The 23,958-nt window shown below is 39.3% G+C and overlaps 2 protein-coding genes across 6 annotated transcripts in view; one reads left to right on the top strand and one right to left on the bottom strand.

The window, feature by feature from the left end:
* Positions 1-147, bottom strand: part of TXNDC12 (thioredoxin domain containing 12) — a 30,587-nt gene extending 30,440 nt beyond the window's left edge. Inside the window, exon 1 of the mRNA XM_089300661.1 lies at positions 10-147. The gene's annotated coding sequence lies outside the window, so the exon portion shown is untranslated. The remainder of the gene's footprint in view (positions 1-9) is intronic.
* Positions 148-620: 473 nt separating this feature from the next.
* On the top strand, positions 621-23,958 carry BTF3L4 (basic transcription factor 3 like 4). Of its 5 annotated transcripts, XM_089300662.1 has the most exons (7): positions 621-695; positions 1,701-1,731; positions 3,772-3,838; positions 8,061-8,174; positions 21,741-21,942; positions 23,151-23,210; positions 23,478-23,958. In XM_089300662.1, exons 3-7 carry the CDS (start codon positions 3,785-3,787, stop codon positions 23,522-23,524), a joined length of 477 nt encoding a protein of 158 aa, XP_089156788.1. In that variant the 5' UTR covers positions 621-695; positions 1,701-1,731; positions 3,772-3,784; the 3' UTR covers positions 23,525-23,958. The 5 variants fall into 5 exon arrangements, with proteins under 5 accessions (XP_089156788.1, XP_002715143.1, XP_051713767.1 ...); XM_002715097.6 differs by lacking the exon at positions 1,701-1,731; XM_051857807.3 differs by lacking the exons at positions 1,701-1,731; positions 3,772-3,838.

Genomic DNA, 23,958 nt, shown 5'->3' with positions numbered 1-23,958 from the left:
TGCCCTTACCCGTTAGGGAAGAAGCGCTGGACCTTCACTCCCTTGCAAAATCACAAGTCTTCCACTCGAGGATGATGCAATCAACTGATGTAAGCTCCAAGAAAACCAAACTTGGTGCCTCTTATTGCAAAACTGATTGAGGTGGACCTAGGGAACCAGGACATAAGTCACTGCAAGCATCTAAAGTGTAAAATTTCTTCTGGTTAAATCTATTTTTGTTATGAGTTGAATATTTCTTCCCATTTTTCCCCTTGTGTTGCGAAAACATTAATTTTCCCATCTTCCTCCTGGTACTTAGTTGAGTCCAAACAATGCTTACTTATTGCACAGTGAGATATATTGGAACAGAAGTACACACCCAAACGAAACCACACACCGCCCTTTATTTTATTAGATTCCCTACAAATTATAAGAGCCGACACAATAGAACGCTTTGGAGACTGCGAGCTCCAGGATGCAGCGCGGCCACCTGCACCTGCAGCCAATAGCAAGCTAGGCACGCGCAGAGCACGCTGGGCTTTGTAGTTCGGATTTGCACTCCCGCGATAGGCCGTTCCGGAGAGGGAGAGGCGGGCCGACTGTGTCACGTGGGCCCTGCTCCCGCCGCCACCGCCGCGGTCGTCTTTCTCTGTCTAGCTGAGGCAGCCATCTTGCTCTTGCCGCGTGCTGGTGTTGGAGGACCCTCCTTGCTTCAGGTGAGACCCCCGGCAGTCCCGCCACTACACGGCCATAGGCCGCTACGCACGGTCTTCCCCCGCCCTCTTCTTCCGACACCCGCCAACCGCTCTGACTGCCACTTCCGCCGTGGCGCGGCGAGTGGGGGCGGAGGCGGCTGGTTTGGCCTGTCGGTTACCGGCGGCGGAGCTGGGGGTCGGCACCTGAGGGAAGGTACCCAGCACCACCGCTTCCTGTGGAGGCGAGCGGTTCCGCGCTGTTGCCTCCCAGATCCAGTCCCAGAAGGCGGGGGACGCCCCCTGTTCTGTGCCATTGCTGCTCATTATTCGCAACAACAGTGTTGCGAGCTTTGAGCCTTATAGAAAGCTGGCCTGCTGTCATCTCTTTTGCTCCTCCCAGTCTACAGATAGGGAGACTGAGGTTAGCACGTCCAGCTTCCAAGCTGTTGGGACCGAACTCCTTTGCCGCGCTCGTCACCTTGTGATGGCAGTATTTGTTTACAAGTCTGCCTCCCCTTTGAAACGTTACCTTGCCCATCTTCATAACCACATCACTGACCGACAGGCAGTGCTCACAGCCAGTGAATGGCGGTTTCAACTTCCGTTCCCACGTTCTTTCACTCTAGCTTAGCCGTCCTCTCGGAAGTGGTAACAATAGTTGCCAATTACTGTGTACCCTGTGCTTGATAATCTAGCCTTTTGCGCTCAAAACAATCCTGTGAAGTAGGTGGTGGTACACCTTCCCTCATGCAGGAGGAACACAAGTTCAGTACAGTAGAATACCCTTCCGATGCCTTAGCCTTTCTGATTCCAAGACCTGTGCCTTTTTCTTGGAGAAACCTCGCGTAATAAAAGTTGGGACTAAAGGTTGAAGTTACTTTTATCTCAGTGCAAACATAATGTATGTGAAAGTGCCTTTCACTATGCTTGGGAACTTAGGCACTCAGTAAATACTGATTAACCTCTTAACTTACACCCTTTCTTGAGTCCTTGAAGAACGACGTACTGAAAGACCCTTTGCCTTAGGAAATCACTTCCACCTTTTGGGCCCTGAAAGGTACCTTTTTCCTGTCAAGCTCTCACTTCCTAATCTGTTAAACTGGGATGGAGGTGAACTGTTTGTAATTTACACTTTGCTGCTAAAAAGCAGGTATTTGAGACGGCCTCATGTAAGTGATGGTGCAGTAAAGATTGAAGAGTAGGGGATGAAACCAGGAGATCTTTGAGGTCTGCTTCAGATCCTGAGCTTTACGTCTCTCTTAGACTGAGCCTGATCCTTTTTCCTGCTTGAAGTACACATGCCCCAGCTTGCTCAGACAAAAGGTCACCGGCCGGCTTTCCCTACTGCCTTGTGCTTCCGACTTCCCTAAAATGCTTTTTCTCTGAGATACTCTTCGGGAGTAAGATTTCTCCCTTCTTTTGGCCTGACCACTTGGAGTGGAATCTGTTCTTCATCTACACGTTGATATATAGAGTTAATTTCGTTCTTGCTTTTATGAGTCAAGACTCTGCCTTGACGTATCATCCTCCATCTCTTCTGTCAAGGACTGTTCTTCAAAAGGAAGAAGAGTCCAGAAAGGATTTGCCCTGTGTATAGTTTCAATATTTTCATGTAGCTGCTTTTTTTTTTTTTTTTTACAAAAGCTTCCTTAGCCCCCCCCCCCCATTTTTTTCCCCAGAATACCTTCATGGCCACATCCCTTGGGGAAAAGTGAATATTGGTCCTTTTCTTAAGGATACTTGAGTATAGGGATTGACATTTACTTCAGTGAATTTAAGTCTGGCAGAGCTAAGACTGGTACATTTCTAATACTTTTTGTTTTAGACTCTGAACTCACTTCCTCTTAAAAGTGGTTTTAGCTACTTAAATATTATGATTGTGATATAGTGCTAAGAGTGAGGAATCATAGGTTCTAAATGTTATTTGGGAACTGAACTTTAGCCTTAAAGCAGAGATACATACAGGTTAGTATCTAAGTACAATGTCAAACAGAATGGTTAGTAATTATTTATCTTTGATTCTTTTTTTACCCCCTTCCTCAAATGAAGAAAACAGTATCTTTCTCATTTGATGATTTTACAGGGGTTAGAGGACTGGACAAAAAAAAAATTGATAACAACCTCGTCCCTTATTCCATTGCATCTCAGTAATGATCTGTTGACTGAATAAGTAAAACAGGACTTTTAAGTTGACTTATATTTATTTATTTAGTGTGGAATGTTATGACCCATTATAAACTTAAGAACTTTTTTCCGCAGTAGGAATGTCACGGGCCAGACTAGGATTCATGACTTTATAATGTTCTTGGAAATTTCAAAGTCAAAATTAGCTTTGAAAAGCTTATTTTTAGGCGTCTTCCATCTAACTCTAAATTCACTGTTGTAGCAGAGAGATGTTTTTGTCAGATTGTGCAATGAAGCATTTCACTCAAAATGCAAGGAAATCTTGATGAATATGGCATACTGTATCAGTGCAGGGTAATGAGTGAATTCTGGAGTGCTGCTGAAGCACCAAATGTCTGGAAATCTGCTTCTGTTTCCCTGTTATTAACATAACATCTGACCTTGAATAAAGGACATGACTAGCTCATATTTTGACAGCTAGACAACCTATTGTTGAATTCCTTTGTCCAGCCAGTTTTTAAAAATTATGGTTTGTAAGAACAACAGAATATGATTTGGGAGAAAATAATGTATTTGGAGGTTTTGCTAATAAACTTTAGTAACAGCTCTCTGCTGTAAAAATCTTTGGGGGAAAAACCTGGCATGCCCATAGAGATTTCATAATTAATTAGGTTTTACTGAATCATGTTTTAAGGAGGGAATCTTTAAATATTTGTAGGTGGCTTTGAATTCCATTCTGTTTTCTGTTTGTATATTCAACTCCTTTGTGGTATTATTTTAATTTAGACTTTTAAAATATATCTGGTTTATGAAGCTAGAACAAGTTATTAATATTTATTGAGAATACAGACAATATGACCATGGTGTTGATGCATATTACTAGCTCAGTGAACCAGCAGTACTGTTTTTTTTTGTTTTTTTTTTTAATTTTGGTAAAACGGTGACTTTAACAAATCTATTTTTCCCCCCCTAGATTTACCAACAGCATGAATCAAGAAAAGTTAGCCAAACTTCAGGCTCAGGTCCGGATAGGGGGCAAGGTGAGTGTGGCATAAGAAAAACTGATAGGAGAATGTATGATTAATAGGTAGTATTATTTTGGATTTGTGGTCATTGAAAATCTAAAGTCTTTTCAATAAGCAAGAGCAAACCACATTCCAGTTTGAAAGAAAGTGTCTAGATTTAAAGCAGGTAACTGGAAGACTTTTTCTCTCTGATGGTACAACAGAAATAGCCACCTTTGAATTCTAACTCTCGAAATCTGCTAGTTGTGTGACATGAACAAGTTACCAAGCATTGTTAAGCTTCCATTTTCTCATCTGCAAAATAGAAATAATCCTACAAAAGATGCTTCTAAAGGTTAGACTAATGCTTGTAAAATATCTTAAAATGGTATCTGGCATAGAGTAGATGCCTAATAAATAATAGCTATTATGTTAGACTCATGGGGCATACCAGATGTTAGGGTTATCTTATCTTACAAGAGGTTTAACTAGAGATTCTCAGGCTGTTTGTACATTTTGTTGACTGTCACATTTCCCTCCCATATTTCCACCTATTCTGCTAAGTCAGTGAATGTGAACGTTAGCTTTCTTTTCCTGAAGGTTAGGGAAGTGCTAGTTCTGACACCAGAAATCTTTGATTCCCTTCAGCTGTGGCCCCATTGCAAGGATATTCTACCTTTATCTTTGCCCAATAAAATCTTTGCCAAACAGTCTTCACTTCACACCTAAGGAGGGGGCTAGGTAGGAAACTAATTCATGTACCAGGCCTCACAGTGTATTAAACCTTGTGATAACCACAGCTCATGGGGATGGGGTGGGAGAGAGAAGAAGTGACTAGTATGTTGTCCTTCTCCTTGTTCATAGTGATATATGACTTGGAGTCATGACACACTCATGTAACCACACTAGTCACATTGTAGTGTCAAGCCTGATGTAATGTGCAGGTACAAAAAGTAAGGATATTGAAGAACCACAAAATATACCTGAAAGAACTTGACGCAGCACATCACTAATGGGTATTTTAAACCAGTGGTTGATACATTCATTCATTCATTTAGTTACTGTTGATTGAGCACATACTATATACAGAGCACATGGAAAAACACTTCAGTATCTCCGGCTATTGACATAGCTCAGTTTGGAAGCGAAAAATAGACTTAAATTACAGACTAGTGAGTGTTACATTGAAGTACAGTTCTCTTGCCTAAGAAACAAGGAAGTCATTAGTGAGATGGGGTTTAAAGAATAAACATGAATTTTTAGATAGGTAAATGTGTTCATGGGAGGAAGGCAACAAGGGGCTGTCATTCCCACACAGAGGCATACAGGGTGCTGAAATAACATGCTTGATGATATGGCTTGCCTTAATTTGGTACAGATAGAGTTTTGGGTATGTAATGAATAGAGAGTTGTAAAAAATGAAATGATCAGGTAGTTGGGGATTCCATATGGTTTTGTATGCCATCCTGAAGTGCTTGAGATTTTATACTGTAGGCAATGGGCAACTAATAAAGAGTTTTGGCTTTTTGTTTTTTGACAAGCAGAGATGAGATCCCTTCCCCACCCCACCCCACCCCACTACCCAGATGTCTACAATGGCCAGGCCTGGGCCAGAGCTGGGAGCCAGGAATTCAGTCCAAGTCTCCCATGTGGGTGACAGGGACCCAGTTACTTGAGCCATCACTGATGCCTTCTGGGATTTGCATTGGTGTAAAGCTGGCGGCAGAAGCCAGAGCTAGGAGTGAAATCCAGCCACTCTAATGTGGGATGCAGGTTTCTTAACTGCTAGGACAAATATCCTGCTCCTCATTGAAGGATTTTAAGAAGGAAATTACAAGGGCTGGTGCTGTGGTGCAACAGGTTAAAGCCCAGGCCTATAGCACAGGCATCCCATATGGGTGCTGGTTCTAGTCCTTGCTGCTTCACTTCTGATCCAGCTCCCTGCTAATACGCCTGGGAAGGCAGCAAAATCTTTGGGCCCCTGCACCGACATGGGAGACCCGGAGGAAGTTCCTGGCTGAACTTCGGCTGTTGCAGCCATTTGGGGAGTGAACCAGCAGTGGAAGACCTCTCTGTAATTTTGTCTTTCAAATAAATGAAATCTTTTTTTTTTTTTTTAAAGAAATTACAGGTATTCTAGAAGGTGACTGCTGGCAGTGTGGAGTGAAATATGAATTGGCATAGAGGACAGCAATCGAGGCTACTGCTATACTATGTAGGACATAAATTTAGGTGTTAGGATTGACATGATGTAATGACTGATAAGAGGGGCAGATGTGCAGCCAGTTAAACAGGATAATCTTATCCCATATACAACAGCCTCGTAATGCATGTAGGGGAGAATAATGCACTTAGCTTTAGGATAACCACATGCCACATATGACTGCCACACATGAAGCAGCAGATGGTGGCTGAAGGACTTGGGTTCCTGCCATCCATGTTGGAGATTTGGGTGGAGCTCCTGATTCCTGACTTTGGCTAGGCCCAGCCCCAGCTAATTCAGGCATTTGGGAAGGGAACCCGCAGGTAAAAGCTCTCTGTCCCTCTGCCTTTCAAATAAATAAAAAATGAGGGGTAGATGAAAAGCAGAAACATTCGGATGACTCCCATATTTCTAGTTTTAGGGACTGCATATCTGGTGGTACTGGCAGCCACAAAACTTAGAAAATATTAGGAAGAATAGTTGGTGGTTTCATAAACTTTCAGATACGTTAAATTTGAGATGCCCGAGGATCATTTGACTTGAGATATCAGCAATACAGCTGTCTTTGAATACTGCACAAGTAAAAGTCCTTAAGCAGCTGGATGTCAGGACCTCTGCTGCCTGAGCTCTTCCTCTCCTATGAGAGTAGCTGAGGCTGAAGCCCCACCTCCCCTTCCTAAGGCTTATTCCCTGAGTGCTACTGCAGGAGCCACCCAGAGATGGAAACCTCCAGTCTTTTTGCTTTGCTCCTACTGGTTTCATTTGATCCTCAGAACTTAGGCTGCTTTTTAATTAGTTTCAGCTCTACTTCACGTTATATTTTTGTAAATTGGCCCAGGAATTTAGCCATTATTTTAAATAGTTTTTCAATGGAAGGATGTATTTAGAGTTTCAAATTATCAATGTAGAAATGAACTTTTCCTTTCTCAATAAATAGTGTAATTCCTTACCTGTTTGCTCAGAAATTTTAAGCATCAAACTAGATTCCTCTTCTCATAACCTTCATCCATCAGTAAGTCACATTGTCTCCTGAGAATCTGAACTTTTACCATCTCCACTGTCATATCCCTCATCTCTCATCGGGATTGCTGCATGAGTCTCTTGACTGGTCTCATTATAGTCCATTTTCTACATAGCAACCTCAGTCATAAGTAACTAGGTCAAGTCACTGTCATGCTTAAAACTTTTTAAAACTATTGCAATTAGAATAAATTTCAACGCTTGCTGTGGTATTGTAGGCTACATGATTGTCCCCTGCTTATCTTTCTGATTTCATTTTCCTTTCTCATTTTTCACTCTGCTGTAGCCATAATGACCTGCTTTCTCTCTTGAAAAGACAAGTTCAATCTTGTTTCTTTCTGCTTTGATCACTCTTCCCCTAATTGTAGCTCTCAATTCATCATGCAATCTCTTCATAGGGACTTTGCCCGGACAGTCTAAAGCACTAGTAAAATAGTGCTTTGCTCCAACCCAGTCACTCATATCATTGTGGTGTTTGTATTTTGTTGTGTTTTCTTAATAATTTTTATCTTGTTTTATGTCATCTGTTTATATGTGTATATGTATTTACTTTTTTCTCATGTAAATATATGTGCGTCTTGAACTATGAACTTGATCTTTTTCATTCCTGGATTCTGACTCTAGAACACTCAAATAATAATCATTTAATTCTCAATTAGTCCATAATTCCTAAAGTTTCAAGACATATTTAGACTTTATTGGCAGAGAGTGGTAGGTACAATAAGAAAAAATTCTTTATGATGTTTTAAAGTACACTACATTGGGGACACTAAATTGTCTTGAAATTGAGTATGTTTTATTAACAATATTTTGAAACATTGAAATGATAAGGCTGAATATTGGATACGAATAAAAACTAACTAGAATTGACCTTCAAAAATCTATGTTAAGCTGACAAAACTCGGAGCAGTGTTACCAGTCATTATTTAATTAGTTATTAATGTGAATTTTAGATAGATTATTGTAGCAGATAGGGAGCTTGATTGCAATTGCCAGTTACTAGACATGCTGACACTTTCTTTGGTTATTTTTCAGGGTACAGCTCGCAGAAAGAAGAAGGTAGTACATAGAACAGCTACAGCTGATGACAAAAAGCTTCAGAGTTCTCTCAAAAAACTGGCTGTGAATAATATAGCTGGTATTGAAGAGGTATGATCACTTCGTAAATTGATAAATTATGTGGGTAATTGTCTAGACCTTTCAAATGCAACATAGCTTAAAAGAGTCTTTGACGTTGTCATTCAGATGTCTTTGAAGCTGTAATTGTTGAATTTACTTTTTGTGTGAAATTGATTGGTGATCAGAATAATTATTTTAGTATTTTGGTTACATATATTTTCATCATAGTTTTCAGACTGAAGGTATTTGCATATGTGACAAAATTATGGAACTGCTCTTGAATTTTAATGTAAAATATTTTTCTAATAATGTAGAAGGTTTCTTCAAATAAGGTAGATGTTTTTACCCTGAGGACACTTTTCTACTCTATAAAACCTTTTGAATTATTATTTCAGCTGAAAAGCTCTAGCAATTAGCCTTTAGGTGGTTTGGATTTCTTATTCAGAACTTTTTTCAAAAATTTATATTTAAATCAGTTTATTGTATTTTGATACTATTTTTATCAAATACGAGGCCAAAAACAGATGTTATTCTAAAAGATACTCAAGAAAAATTATAACATCAACTTCTTGTGATCTTTTACCATTGACATCTCTGTCTAAAGATTCCATTTCTGATAATAACTAATGTTTTCATTTTCACTGCCATAAGTTAGATTTAGTTATGTCATTACTATGTGTGAAACAGCCTGATAGTTTTTAATAGATTATTTTTGCACATGTGCTGTAAAACATAAATTTAATAATGTGAAGGTAGGTATTTTAATTAAAAAAGTAACAAAGAAAACAGTAAAATGGCAAAGTGCCATATGTTCTTGTCACTGTGCATAGATGAATGAATAAAATTAACACATTATTCAAATCTGTATGTTCAAATTAAAGGTCCTAGTAAACCAGTAAGAAATGTAAGCCATATGTGTTTTTCAGCTTCATGTGACTGCATTCTTACTCTGGTAACATAAGAACTCTGTTTGCAGGTGTTGAAACTAAGCATTTTATATACAGTTTTTCTGAGCTACTTGAAATTTTTATGTATTTTCATTGACAAAATACTTTTCAGAGAGCTCGTTTTCTTTTTTTAAAGATTTATTTATTTGAAAGAGTTACACAGAGAGAAGGAGAGGCAGAGAGAAAAGAGAGGAGAGGAGAGGAGAGGAGAGGAGAGAAAAGGGGAGAGAGCTTGTTTTCTTAATCTGTAATATATTTTAGCCAAAAAAAAGCCCTAAGTCCCTTCACATATCTTAAAAAGTCTAAAACTTGGTAAAAATAAGTAATTTGCAGAAATAGACATGAACTCTGTTAAACTTAACCTACTCATAAAGGTTTATGCAATTCTATATTTTTACATTTCTGTGTTCCAGTTCCTTTAAACCCAACCTGAACACCGTTGGCGTTCTGTATTAGATAATTCTTGTTGTGGGAGCTATCCTGCATTCTAAGATGTGTAGCCATGGCCTCTACCCACTTGATGCCAGTAACACTCTCATCCCCCAGTTGTAACAGTCAAAAATGTAGATTTTGTCATTTGCCCCTTGGAGGCAAAATCACCCTTGGTTGAGAAATTTCTTTTGGAGTTAGGTCAAAAATTATATTCATACCTTCCTTTCCGTATAGATTTAACTATGTAATGTCTCCGAGGGCATGCTTTTCTAAATGTTTGTTTTTGTTCATATTTGGAAGGCTTCGTGGCTCTTAGATTAATAAAAGTTTTAGTAGAAGGGGGTATTCATTTTATAAATGTTTAACAGTGAGATAAGGAACCAGTTAATAATCTCTGATCTCTTGGGAATATAATCAAACTTGCAGTGCTGTGCAGAGGTTATGGAATTGTTGTAATTAAAATTGTCACAATAAAGAACTTAATGTTAGCACCCACTGAATGTCTAACGTGTGCCAGGCATTTGCCATAGACTTACTAAACAGTGATACAGAAAATATTTATGGTTTCCATCCCTTGTCGTTTATAATCTGGTGGGAGAACTAATTGGACAACTAGACATATAAAGAAATATTATCCCATTTCAGCTTCATAATATCCCTTGGACTTGGTAGCTCTGTGTAGTAGAAGAGGACACTGAGGCTGAGAGTTAGGTACTACCCAAGATCACATAGCTAGTAGCTGCTGGAATTCCAGGTTTGAACTAAGGTGTGTCAAAACCAGGGTTCATATGATTTATTAATTTATCCTGCTTTTATTCTTTTCAGTTAGATTTTCTTATACTTGTTCTTGGCCTTTTCCTCTCCCCTTCATACCTTCTCTCCCTCAACCTCTGCCACCCCTGCCAATGGAAAAAAGGTAAATTAAGAGGTATATCAGCCTTATAGCCTTTACTACTGAGCTTATATCATGCAGAATTCATTACTTACAGCTTTATAGATAAAAGAAGTCCCCATCAGTATTATCAAGGACATTGCTGTTTTCCGTTTTTTGTGTGTGTGTGTCTTTTTTTTTTCTTTTTAAGATTTATTTGTTTATTTGAAAGTCAGAGTTACACAGAGAGAGAAGGAAAGGCAGAGAGAGAGGGAGGGAGGGGTCTTCCATCTGCTGGTTCACTCCCCAATTTGCCACAATGGCCGGAGCTACACCAATCTGAAGCCAGGAGCCAGGAGCTTCTTCCGGGTCTCCCATGCAGGTGCAGGGGCCCAAGGGCTAGGGCCATCTTCTGCTGCTTTCTCAGGCCACAGCAGAGAGCTGGATCAGAAATGGAGCAGCCGGGACTCAAACCAGCACCCGTATTGGATGCTGACACTGCAAGCAGTGCCCCTCCCCCCTTTGTCTTAATGTAAGCATTATTTCCTCCCAGAAGGCTTCCTGGTAGCATCTATATGTTTGTGCAAAGAAGGGTTAAGTGCTCCCACAAAGCTGTGTATTCAGCACTTTTTAAACTGTATTGTGGTTTCTTTTGTGTTAGTATTATCACTGCAATTCCAATTTTTTGAGGACTCACAGCCCCCAAAACATCACACAGAATTCCTGGGTTCATGATAGATACATGTATCATTCTCACTACTTCCTGTTCCTCTCCTTAATCTTTCCCAGTTGTGTTTTCTTCCATCCCACACTGACTAGTTGAATAAAGTATACATAGAGTAATTAGCAATACAAGGTATTAATTGCAAAGTTTCTGTATATTTGAACCTAAGATGAAAACATTTACTTTTTTTTTCTTAATTTGAAAGAGTCACACACACACACACACACACACACACACACAGTTTCCATCCACTGGTTCGCTCCCCAGATAGCCACAACAGCCAGGGCTGGGCCAGGCCAAAGCCAGGAACCAGGAGCTTCTTCTGGGTCTCCCATGTGGGAGCAGGAGCCCAAACACTTGGACCATCTTTCACTGCCTTCCCTGGATATTAACAGGGAGCTGGATTGCAAGTGGAACAGCTAGGACTCGAACCATGGTCCATATGGGATGCCGGTGCTGCATGTGGTGGCTTAACCTGCTGTGCCATAGTGCGGGTCCCAAGATTTTTACTTTTTTCTTTATTCCTTCTTTGTAAACTTACTTTTCTTTTTGAAAACCAAGATATTTGTACTTTATATAATCGTTTTTAGATAATAAAGTATTTTTGTTCAGAAACATCAAATATACTATATATAACCTGGCTTGCTCACATACTTTTGGGTTAAAAACAATTTCTTGAGGGGAAAAACAATTTACTGTATTAAATGTGTAGATGAAAACAGGTATGGTTTTCTAAAACAGTAAGATATGAAAAAAATGTGTATGTTTTAGACTAGAGGAAACATTAATTACAATGTTGTTATTTTTACTTTGGAATATTTTAAGTCTGCTAGAAAATGCTGAACTGTGGAATACACACTACCTTTTTATTTTCAGCAGTTTTAAGAGAAGCAGGCAAAAACTTTTGAAAAGAAAGGATACCATTGCCATTGTTGTAGAACAAAACTTAATTGCAGTGCTTGCTTTGACCTTCACAATGTCAAACCAATAGAAAGTGCTCTCCTGCTTCCCCCCCCCCCCGCCCCCGCCAAAGCTTAATTTATATCCTCTTTAGAAACTAAAAACTGAAGGACTGTTTGGTTAACACAGACTTCTCAGTTGTTTTTTTTTTTAAGTACTCAATCGTTTGTTGATTTGGTATAATCAATTATAATCCTATGTGTTTTTCACATTTCACCAAAGAGAAATCCAAAGCTGTCAAAAACTTGAGGGGTTAGGGAATATCATAGATTATTTCATGCAAAGGCCAAGTAAATAACTAACTAGGTTTTAGGAGGGAAGGAATTCTTAGGCCAACTTGCATAATATAATCCAGAACGAAATTGCTATAGATGCCTTTTAAAATATTTATTTGAGGACAGAGAAAGAGAGCCTCCTATTTGCTGGTTCATTCCCCAGATGTCCACAATGCTTGAGACTGGGCTGGGACCAAAGTGGACAACCAGAAACTCAATCCACGTCTCCCTTGTGAGTGGCAGGAACCCATTTACTTGAGCCATCCTGGCTACCTTGTGGGATCTGCATTAGCAAGAAAGTGGAGTCAGGAGCCACAGCCAGGAATTGAAGCCAGGCACTCTGATGGGGGACACGAGTGTCTTTTTTTGGTTTGTTTTAAAAATTTATTTATTTATTTTAAAGGTAGAATTAGAGAGAGAGACACAGAGATCTTCCATCCCTTGGTTCACTCTCCAAATGGCTACAACAGCTGGAACTGGGCCAATCTGAAGCCAGGAGCTTCTTCTGTAGGGTCCCAAGCACTTGGGCCATCTTCCGCTGCTTTTCCAGGCCATAGCAGAGAGCTGGATAGGAAGAGGAGCAGCTGGGACATGAACCAGTGCCCATATGGGATGCTAGTGCAGCAGGCAGAGACTTAGCCTACTGTGCCACATGGTCAGCCCCTGTACATGAGGATCTTAACTGCTATGCTAAACCCCTACCCCTAGAACCAGAATTTTAAAAATCTTTTATATGACACTTGAAAATATTTGAATGTGCTTATTTGGTAATCTAGTAGAATATAGTAACCATACTGTCCCCTTTCTTCTCAGAACATTAATCTATTGACAGTTGCATATGTTTTCATTTCTTGGGGACAGTTGATTTGATCAGATTTGTCACTGAAAACATTCTGTGATTCAGACGTTGTAATTGTTCAATGTGCTTCATAGACATTTGCTATTATATTTAGAGGACAGTTCCTGTCTTAATTAGGGTTTAATTCTGCCTTTATGAAACCTCTGTCTTTCTAGGCATAATTACTCACTGTTGTTTAGTTCTTCCACTAAATTAGCATAAATTGTTTGCTATATATGTTTTTTATTACTATCTCACATTGTGGTATATAATGCTTATTTATTAACCAAGTAGACTGTTTTCAGTAATTATTAAGACTTACCAGCAAGGACTGAGTTTATTCATTGTTTATAATCTACAGCACGCTGACTCCCCATGATGAGCTTGTCTGGAACCTATTAAGTTTAAGAGATAATGATGATTGTAGGTAGAATTGTTCTGCAAGAAGTTAACCAAAGAGAGCTGGGGCTCAGGAGAAAGCTCAAGTCCAGGAACATAAATTTTATAATTGTACACATGAATTTGAATGATCACATTTTCCTCTTCCTAGTTCTTATTTTTCCTTGAGCCAGCTGTACAGAAGGATGACCTAAAATGGTTGACCGTTTGCACAGTTCCTTCTTCCTCCAACCAGAGCCTCAGGTGCCAATACATGGGTACCACTGAACACAGAAGTAAAAGGAAGCATCCATTCATGTTATCATTCCACAGCAACCTTATTTTCTAAGGCCCTGCTGTGTGTTTTTATTACTATGACATAAAATTTGTTATTTTAACCATTTTTTTAAAAAAGATTTTATTTATTTGAGAGGTAGAGTTACAGAGAGTTACAGGGAGAGACAGAAAGGTCTTCCATCAACTGGTTCACTCACCAAATGGCCACAACAGCTGGAGCTGGGCCCATCCAAAGCCAAGAGGTTCCTCTGGGTCTCCCACATGGGTGCAGGGACCCAAGTACTTGGGCCATCTTCCACTGCTTTCCCAGGCCATAGCAGAGAGCTGGATCAGAAAAGGAGCAGCCAGGACTAGAAGCGGTGCCCGTTTGGGATGCTGGCACTGCAGGTGGAGGACTAACATACTGCGCCACAGCGCTGGTCCTATATTTTAACAATTTTTAAGCATACAGTTTAGGGGCGTTAATTACATTCATATTCACAGTGTTATGCAACTGTCACCACCATCCATCCCCAGAACTTTTTTCATCTTTCCAAACTGAAACTCAGTACTCATTAAACAATAACTCCTTGTTCCCATTTTCCTCAGCACCTAGTAACCTCTGATCTACTTTCTACTCTATAGGTTTACCTAGTCTAGATATTTTATATAGGTAGAATCATACAGCATTTGTCTTTCTGTGCCTAGCTTAACTTCATGTAAAGATTTTCAAAGTTCACCCACATTGTGGCATGTATCAGAACTTTATTCTGTTTACAGTTGAAATATTCCATTATATGGAATCCATTTATCTGCTGGCATACACCTTTTATTTTTTAAAAATACTTCTTCCCCTCAATATCAAAATATGTTGCTGTTGTTGAAAATTAGAGATTTATAGAAAATATAAAGAAGCTAATAACATTCAGCCACAAACTGAATACTTAGAACTGCTAGCTATGTATTTCTCTTCCATATATATTTTTTAATTTTTCAGTAGTTAATTTCATCTTGAAAGTGGGGGGAGAGAATATGAGCAAGTTAGCTTACATCTGCTGATTCACTCTCCCAAATGCCTGCAACAACCAGGCCTGACCAGGCCAAAGCCAGGAGCCTGGAACTCCCAGATAGCTGGAAGGAGCTCAAGTACTTCAGTAAACATCTTCTGCCTCCCAGGATGCATTAGTTGAAAGCTGGATTGGCAGTGTAGTAGCCAAGACTCAAACAGGCACCATGTGGGATGCAGCATTCCAAGCAGTAGATAAACCTGTTCTACAATTCCAGCCCCATCTTTCCCATATTTTATATATATATTTAAATATATCTTAAGACTACAACTAGATGTAATATTTAGAAACATTTTTTGGTTGTATTCTAAAAATTGTTTATATCATTAAAAATCATTCTGGGTGTCTATATTCTAATATATGAATATACGATACTTGATTATACATTTTAATGTTTTGATAATAAAAAAAATCACATTGAACTTCTCTGTACCTAAGTAATTATTTTCCTTTCTTATTTCCTTTAGATAGATTTTTGAAATTGCTGTTATTAGTTGAAAGGGTATGGCCACTTTAGGAACTCTTCATCCATATTGCCAGATTGCTTTTCAGAAGAGCTATACCAACTCACACTACCTGTAGTATCACTGTAGAGAATTCCTGTCTCAGCAGACTCTTGCCATCAGAAATAAGAGAATGTGTTCCTACCATATGATGTAGTCTGATTATAGGTATAAGCTTTAGCTCATACCTGCATTAAGTATGTGCTTCATACTCATCTTTAGAAATAAGCAGGTGCTGAGAAGTATTCATGAAGAACACTGACTTATGAGAGTGTGTGCAAAAAGCCCATAATCCTCAAAATTTGACATCCTTCACCCTCATAAAACCCCATTTTTGTGTCTTATTCACAAAAAAATCATTTCACCCTATTAAAATGCAGGAAGACTAATTTCTTGGTATTTAAGTACTAGTATATACATAATCTGTGTACAATACAAGAACAAGGAGCAGGCATGTAACCATGTGTATGGCAACAAAACTTGATTTTAAGACAACTGTTAATTCTCAGAACTAACTGGCCTAATAGGGACTTGAAAACCAAAAAATCACCTGGAAGAATTCAGGCCACCTCTCAAAAATGAAAGGGCACTTATTAGCAAGACCTCTGGAGCAAAGTATAATTTTGAGATTTCCTGTAGCCATAAAATTTACTGTTGTGTAGGAATAAAAATAAGCATCAGCGTCATCAGATAGAAGATAGAAGGCTATCGTGATTAATTACATGTGCCTTACTCAGGCCAACAAAGGCAGAAGTTAAGGTATTTGACTGCAGCATATTGGCCGGCCACCCAACAATTGCCAAGAATAATTTTAAATGAATCCAAGTTCGGTAGGAGAGGTTGGGCCGATTTCAAAAGGTCAGAAGTATCAGAAAAGTCAGACAAAAAATATAGCCCAGGACAATCTGTGTCTTCATTGTATGCACTAATTTGTGCCATATCTAAACTTTAATATTGGGGCCAGTGCTGTGGCACAGCATGTAAAGCCCCAGCCTGTCGCGCTGGCATCCCATATGGGCACTGGTTTGAGTCCTGGCTGCTCCTCTTCTGATCCACCTCTCTGGAGAAAGCAGTAGAGGATGGCCCAAGTGCTGGGGCCCTTGTACCCATGTGGGAGACCTGGAAGAACCTCCTGGCTTCAGATCAGCTCAGCTCTGGCCATTGTGGTCTTTTGGAGAGTGACCCGCAGAATGGAAGACCTCTCCCTCACTCTGGCTCTACCTCTCTCTGTAACTCTGTCTTTCAAATAAATAAAATAACTCTTATGGCCGGTGCTGTGGCTCACTTAGCTAATCCTCCACCTGCAGCGCCAGCGCGCCAGCACCCCAGGTTCTGGTCCTAGTCAGGGCGCCAGATTCTGTCCCAGTTGTTCCTCTTCCAGTCCTCCTCTCTGCTGTGGCCTGGGAAGGCAGTGGAGGATGGCCCAGGTGCTTGGGCCTTGCACCCGCATGGGAGACCAGGAGGAAGCACCTGGCTCCTGGCTTCGGATTGGCGCAGCGCGCCAGCCGCAGCGCACCAGCCATAGCGGCCATTTGGGTGGGTGAACCTACAGAAAAAGGAAGACCTTTCTCCCTGACCCTCTCTCTCTCACTGTCTAACTCTGCCTGTCAAAAAAAAAAAAAATTTATAAAATTTGACATGACCTGTCATACAGCATTTGGAGAGATAAGGTCTGACAACATCTGTGATTTTAGAAGCTATCCATGCATTCAGCAATTTGAGTAATTATTGGTATGCTAGACACCTGAGAGAGTACTCTAATAAGGTTAAAGCATGGTCTATGACTTCAAGGAGTTTACCTTCTAGTAGGGTGAAAATTTTGCAATTACAATTACACTGCAGTACAATTCTGTGTAATACCAATATATCTACGAAGTACAGTAGGTACATAAACCACTGTAAGTTATCATGGAGAAAGAATCATCTAACCTGAATCTTAAATAAATGGGAATTTGCAGTGTGAGAAGCAGGAAATGGTCTAAACAGTGAAAATGGCAAATAAATGTAAATACAATACACTGAAAGTATTTTCTGCCGACCACCAGAAATGGTAGTTTTTTTTTTTTATTTTATTTTTTAAAGATTTTTATTTATTTGAAAGAGTTATACTGAGAGAGAAGGAGAGGCAGAGAAAGAGGTCTTCCATCCACTGGTTCACTCCCCAGTTGGCCGCAATGACCCGAGCTGCGCCGATCCAAAGCAAGGAGCTTCTTCCCAGGCATCCCACGTGGGTGCAAGGGCCCAAGGACTTAGGCCATCTTGTACTGCTTTCCCAGGCCACAGCAGAGAGCTGGATCTGGAGTGGAGCAGCCAGGACTCGAACCAGCACCCATATGGGATGCCAGCACTGCAGCTTTACCCACTATACTACAGCGCCGGCCCCGGCATGATAGTGTTGTTAGAGCAGACAGTTAAGAGCAAGGGAACCCTGTTTTATATTAAAAGTCTCAAAATGCATCCTCCATAGCTTAAATAACATCCTTTATCTTTAGCTACTTTTAAGTGGAAAAAACATTTTGACATAGGGAAGATGTTTATTTGGAAAAGGAACCTAGGTGCTAGTATAGTAGTTAATCAGTAGTCTTTGTTTACGTGTTTGCTCCTTGTTCTTATACTGTACATTTGTATGGCTTGCTTAAACCAAAAAGCATAAAATCACTGAAAGTACTAAAGTTTCCTTATGATATACATAGAGTTTGCTTTAATTAAACAACTTTCCTGTCCTTCTTCCTAAAAGGACAGTGGAAATGTCTAACTGATTTTGTTCAGCAAAACAATTCTTCACTTGATAGTTTCTAACAGCTTTTGCCCAGGGTTCTCATACAACCGTATCATTTGCTCAGCAGGAAGAAAGGTCTGTTAGATAGAAATAGTCTATCCTTTTTGATTTATAGTATTTAATTCTATAAATTCTAAAAATCTTTACCCTTTTCTGAACCTATTTGTGAAGTGCATCTTTTATGATACCTTATTTAAAATAATCTTGAATAAATTTATTTTGATTTCACAATCCAAGATGTAATTCATCTTGTTTTTCACACCAAACTTAAAAAATAGATACTCCTGTTTCAAACTAAAAAAAATTATTAGGTTGTAAAATATGATTTAACATTTAAAGTCTATGGAAAAGAAGCCTGAATACAGAGAAATCCATGGATTTGTGTGTTGTTCTTGGCACCATGTTAGCCTCTTCCTAATTTTGAAGCCAGTAAGATGCATTGAGTTTTTGAAGCACCTTTGTATGTACTATCCATATATCTGCACTGTTTTTCTTCTGTATTCTCCATTGGCCTATGTCTGAGATAAATAATTATGTGGCAAGTTCTCAAAGGGCTGTGGAATTGAATTTTTATAAGCAAATAAATGTTTTCAGCATGAGAGTCACATAGTAGGAAGGAAGCTAAACAGCAAGTTGGGAAACACAGATTCAAGTCCTCAGTTTCTATTTAATCAACATACTTGTCCTTCGGTATATTTCTTTTCTTTTTTTTTAAGATTTATTTATTTTACTTGAAAGTCACAGTTCATAATGTTTCTGAACTTAAGAGCTCTTTCTCTCCCTCTCTCTAAGATTTATTTATTTATTTATTTGAAAGTCAGGGTTACAGAGAGAGAGAAGAAAAGGCAGAGAGAGAGAGAGAGGTCTTCCATCCGTTGGTTCACTCCCCAGTTGGCCGCAATGACTGGAGTTGTGCTGATCTAAAGCTAGGAGCCAGGAGCTTCTTCCCAGTGTCTCACATGGGTGCAGGAGTCCAGGGACTTAGGCCATCTTCTGCTGCCTTTGCAGGCCATAGCAGAGAGCTGGATTGGAAGTGGAGTAGCCAGGACTTGAACTGGCGCCCATATGGGATGCCAGCACTTCAGGTGGTGGCCTTACCCACTATGCCACAGTGCCAGCCCCCTAAGGTTTATTTATTTGTTTTTGAAAGTCACAGGGTGGAGGGGACAGATCTTCCATCTGGTGGTTCACTTCCCACATGGCCACAATGGCCAGCACTGGGCCAGGCCAAAGCCAGGAGCTTCATCCAGGTTTCCCACGTGCATGGCAGGGGCCCAGACATTTGAACCATCTTCCGCTGCTTTTCCCAAACCATTAGCAGGGAGCTGAATTGGAAGTGGAACAGTCAGGAACCAGTGTCCATATCGGATGCCAGTGTTGCAGGCGGCAGCTTTATCCGCTATGCCACAATGCTGGCCCTTTATCTTTATGTCTTTAATGAAAATTATTTGAGCTGGAAGACCTCTAAAGTTCAATAAATATATAACCTGAATATATTGGAACAATATTGATTTCAAGTCTCTTATGACTTCAGTGTCTGTAAATCAAATTCCAGTATTTGAGACTCTTCGTGCCTGGAAGTGTTACAGAATTCCTTTATTAAGGCTGGTGCCGTGGCTCACTAGGCTAATCCTCCGCCTGCAGTGCCGGCACACCGGGTTCTAGTCCTGCAGTTGGGGCACCGGTTCTGTCCCGGTTGCTCCTCTTCCAGTCCAGCTCTCTGCTGTGGCCCAGGAAGGCAGTGGAAGATGGTCCAGGTCCTTGGGCCCTGCACCCGCATGGGAGACCAGGAGGAAGCACCTGGCTCCTGGCTTTGGCTCGGCGCAGCACTGGCCGTGGCGGCCATTTGGGGGGTGAACCAACGGAAGGAAGACCTTTCTCTCTGGCTCTCTCTCTCACTGTCTAACTCTGCCTGTCAAAAAAAAAAAAAAAAATCCTTTATTAAACCATGTGGTCTGAGCTTGATTTGGAACATATAGTCCTACCATTTCTTTATTTTCCTCCCGTACTGAAATAATGTGATTCTTAGATAGCTCCAGAGCAACATCCCGTTTATTATCCATGATGTCACTTCCTTTTCAAGGCCTCCCTTCCCCAGACTTTCAGCTACTTTAACTTTTTACCAAAATTATAATTTTTGTGTCTTCAGAATTATATAATTTATCTTTTTTAAAAGTTCATATAAATTATCTCACAATGCCATTTGTTTAGAACACCTAGATTGATGAATGCTTACTATGTATAATATACTTAATAGAACCTTAAGTACAGAGCCAAAAGAAGGAAAAGTATAGAATTTAAATAGTGATTTCTGTCAGAAAAAAAAATGGGGGAAGTATTTGTGGGGTTTAGTTATAATTTGCTAGGGGTGTGCCTTTATTTTCTCTGTGTTCCAGGTCTTGCCTGAAACCTAGAAGCCCCTTTCTTCCCCCTCCCTTCTGGTGCTGTCAGTGGTGGTGATCACCTCTGAGGAAGAAAAGCCCACTTCCCACTGACCATGGAGAACACTCAGCATCTCGCTTGATTGTGACAAGGGCAGTTTTTGGATGGATCATGAAATGCTTCTAAAGTAGCCAAGAATTAACTCTCCCAACTTTTTATATAATAAGCATGTTACCACCAAGGTAACTTACCCAGAGGAATCAACTACACAGTGGAATCACATTATTTGCACATTTAATTCTTGCAAATTCAGCTCTACTAAAAAAAAAAAAAAAAAAGAAAGAAAGAAAAACAGAGAAAGAACGTGAGTGAGAGAGAAAAATGATAATTTAAATAGCACATGTTCAATTTTCCATTTTAGTAAGTCCCAGGCAGTGGACTATATGTTGGTCAGTCCTTATTGGGGAAAACCATAGAAAGAATGTGAGGATGATTTTAAGGGTGGCCAGGCAGGTGGGTGGGAAAGGTTGATATGTACAAGGGTTATTGAAGATGGTTGACAAGCTTCACCTAAGAATTAGGGGAAATGACAAAGAAGTCCCCAGCAAAAATGATATGTTGAGTACAAGTGGAAATTTTTGGGAATTTGCTAAGTGTTCAAAGGAGCAAAACACTTGACTGATTAAATTTCTGAGTGTTCTTTATGGATTTTCAGTGGTCATTTTTACTATATACTATTTCCCCCTTATATACAACCTGTCCTCTGTAAGATGCCACCCCACCAAATGATAATTGTATTGTCTTCTTTGATAGTGTAAATTGAGTAAGAAAGTGGATAATTTCAATAAGAGACTGGTTCTGGCTGGTAATTCCTTTTTTTTTTTTTTTTTTTTTTTTAAGAGGGGAGCATGAAGTTTCTTCTTGCAAAAGTCGGAATTAGAAATCTAAATTGTAATAATAAATGACTATTTCTTGACCTAGTAATGTGTGCTATCTACACCATTATATTTATTGCTAGGGTCTTTTCCACCCATGTCCACTGCTTAGCTAATATTGGGATTACATAAATACCAATTGAAAAATAATAATTGAATTGATTTTTAAAAGATACTGTTTTAGTCATACATAGCATGTTAAGTACATTTTTCTTCTGTGATCATACAGGTGAACATGATTAAAGATGACGGGACAGTTATTCATTTCAACAATCCCAAAGTCCAAGCTTCCCTCTCAGCCAACACCTTTGCAATTACTGGTCATGCAGAAGCCAAGCCAATCACAGAAATGCTTCCCGGAATATTAAGTCAGCTTGGTGCTGACAGCTTAACAAGCCTTAGGAAGTTAGCTGAACAGTTCCCGCGGCAAGGTAAGTGTTTCAGCTTAGTACCTCTTTCCCTTCCCACCTTAATTAAAGAAACTAGTAATTTAAAAAGGTTTCCCATCTGAAATTGGAAGGGTTTGCCTCTGTGCAATTATCTTACTTTCTATAAAGTTACTTCTGTGGTTCGTAAAATTTTGTCTGTTTTTTTAATCATTATGTAGTGTTGTCATATAGAATATTCAGATATATTTTGGTAGTAATACAGTAAGTTGAGCAGTAATTACCTAAATGGAAAAGTGCCAGGTTCTGTAAGTCACATTTTTAAACAGTTAATTTGATATTCACTTCTGATAGTGAAAACAGTGTTATCACAAATCTACATTTTGTTAAATATTGTTGATTGTGCTATATATATTGTAACCGTAAGTTCTGAATGTCCAAGATAGTCCTGTTTCATATGTGCCTGATTGCCCCTAAATCAAATAACCTAAATTATTTCCCATTGCCTATATTACATAGTTAGATGCTGTCTTACACTAAAAGAAATGGGGGAAAAATTTAAATATTACTATTTGAAAAATATGGTTACTATAAATTTACTGACATCTTATTCAAACTCATCTGTTATTCTATTTTGCATGTAAATTTTTCCTTTGCTGTACAAATTGCCAGCTATGTTTAATGTGTATCTAATATATAAGGTTTTATTAATTTTAGTGATAGTCGGCCGGTGCCGCGGCTCAATAGGCTAATCCTCCATCTAGCGGCGCTGGCACACCGGGTTCTAGTCCCAGTTGGGGCGCTGGATTCTGTCCCGGTTGCCCCTCTTCCAGTCCAGCTCTCTGCTGTGGCCCAGGAGTGCAGTGGAGGATGGCACAAGTACTTGGGCCCTGCACCCACATGGGAGACCAGGAGAAGCACCTGGCTCCTGCCATCGGATCAGCGCGGTACGCCGGCCGCAGCGCACCGGCCGCGGCGGCCATTGGAAGGTGAACCAATGGCAAAAGGAAGACCTTTCTCTCTGTCTCTCTCTCTCACTGTCCACTCTGCCTGTCTAAAAATTTAAAAAAAAAAAATTTTTTTTTAGTGATAATCTAACCAAAAATACATAAAAGGCATTTCAGATTTGACAGTATTTAGATTTTTTTTGAGTGACTATATGCAATCTAGACAGAAAAAGGGGATAAGACATTACAAGTGTTCTGAAAGGGTTTTTCTTCTCACTGTCTAATATTAAAATAAACTTTTTATAGTGTTGGATAGCAAAGCACCAAAACCAGAAGACATTGATGAGGAAGATGATGATGTTCCAGGTAAGTGACATTTCTTTTAAGATTTTTAGTATCCTATTTATCTCATTGAACTCATTGCACGAATGATTTTTAGGTTTTTGTTGTTATAAGCAGATAAGTGAATCATTCTTAGTGAAATGTCACAAGTTCATTTCTGCTTTTTCTATATATTTTCAGGCTTACTGTAGTTGCAACAGTTTTGTTTTTATTGGGATTTAAAGTTAGGAATTCTATTTACTTTTTCCTTTTTTTTCTATTCTTTGACTAATTTACTTTTTTCTTTTTCAGATCTTGTAGAAAATTTTGATGAAGCATCAAAGAATGAAGCTAACTAAATTCATTTTTGGTTTTTGGAAGCTAGCATGGACTAGATTTAACAAATCAGCTATGTGGTTCCAAAGTTTTACAGACACAGAGAACATCACCTGTTACTAGTTCAGTAATATAAATATTTTGTATATTAATAATGCTGTTTGTTCAGCATTGTTCGGTCATTTGATTTTGCATTTTGCACTTCCTCCCAGGATCTATTCTTTTGGTCAAAATATGAAGTACTGGTGCAGTTTGAGGGTGTTTTGGGTTTGATTCTTTTTTTTTTTTTTTTTTGGCTTTTTGTTGTTGTTGTTGTTGGGGTATTTTCAGTGTATGTATGTGTATGTATGCGTGTGTGTATGTTTGTATACAGTGGAGAGCAAATTGGAAAACAATTCTATTTATCTACCTTCTTCCCCTAGTAGAAATAAAACAAATCTTTACATTTGTTCCCAAA

Source organism: Oryctolagus cuniculus, chromosome 7, assembly GCF_051225735.1.
Source record: "Oryctolagus cuniculus isolate XC-2025 breed Fujian yellow rabbit chromosome 7, ASM5122573v1, whole genome shotgun sequence".
In the NCBI taxonomy this organism is placed as follows: domain Eukaryota; kingdom Metazoa; phylum Chordata; class Mammalia; order Lagomorpha; family Leporidae; genus Oryctolagus; species Oryctolagus cuniculus.
This window is presented reverse-complemented; position numbering and strand designations above follow the sequence as displayed.

Bases quoted from the DNA above. Each gene is read 5' to 3' on its own strand.
- BTF3L4 (XM_002715097.6), top strand. From the start codon at position 3,785: ATGAATCAAGAAAAGTTAGCCAAACTTCAGGCTCAGGTCCGGATAGGG. The intron at 3,839-8,060 runs GTGAGTGTGGCA...GTTATTTTTCAG, and splicing joins AGGTCCGGATAGGGGGCAAG to GGTACAGCTCGCAGAAAGAA. The intron at 21,943-23,150 runs GTAAGTGTTTCA...AACTTTTTATAG, and splicing joins TGAACAGTTCCCGCGGCAAG to TGTTGGATAGCAAAGCACCA.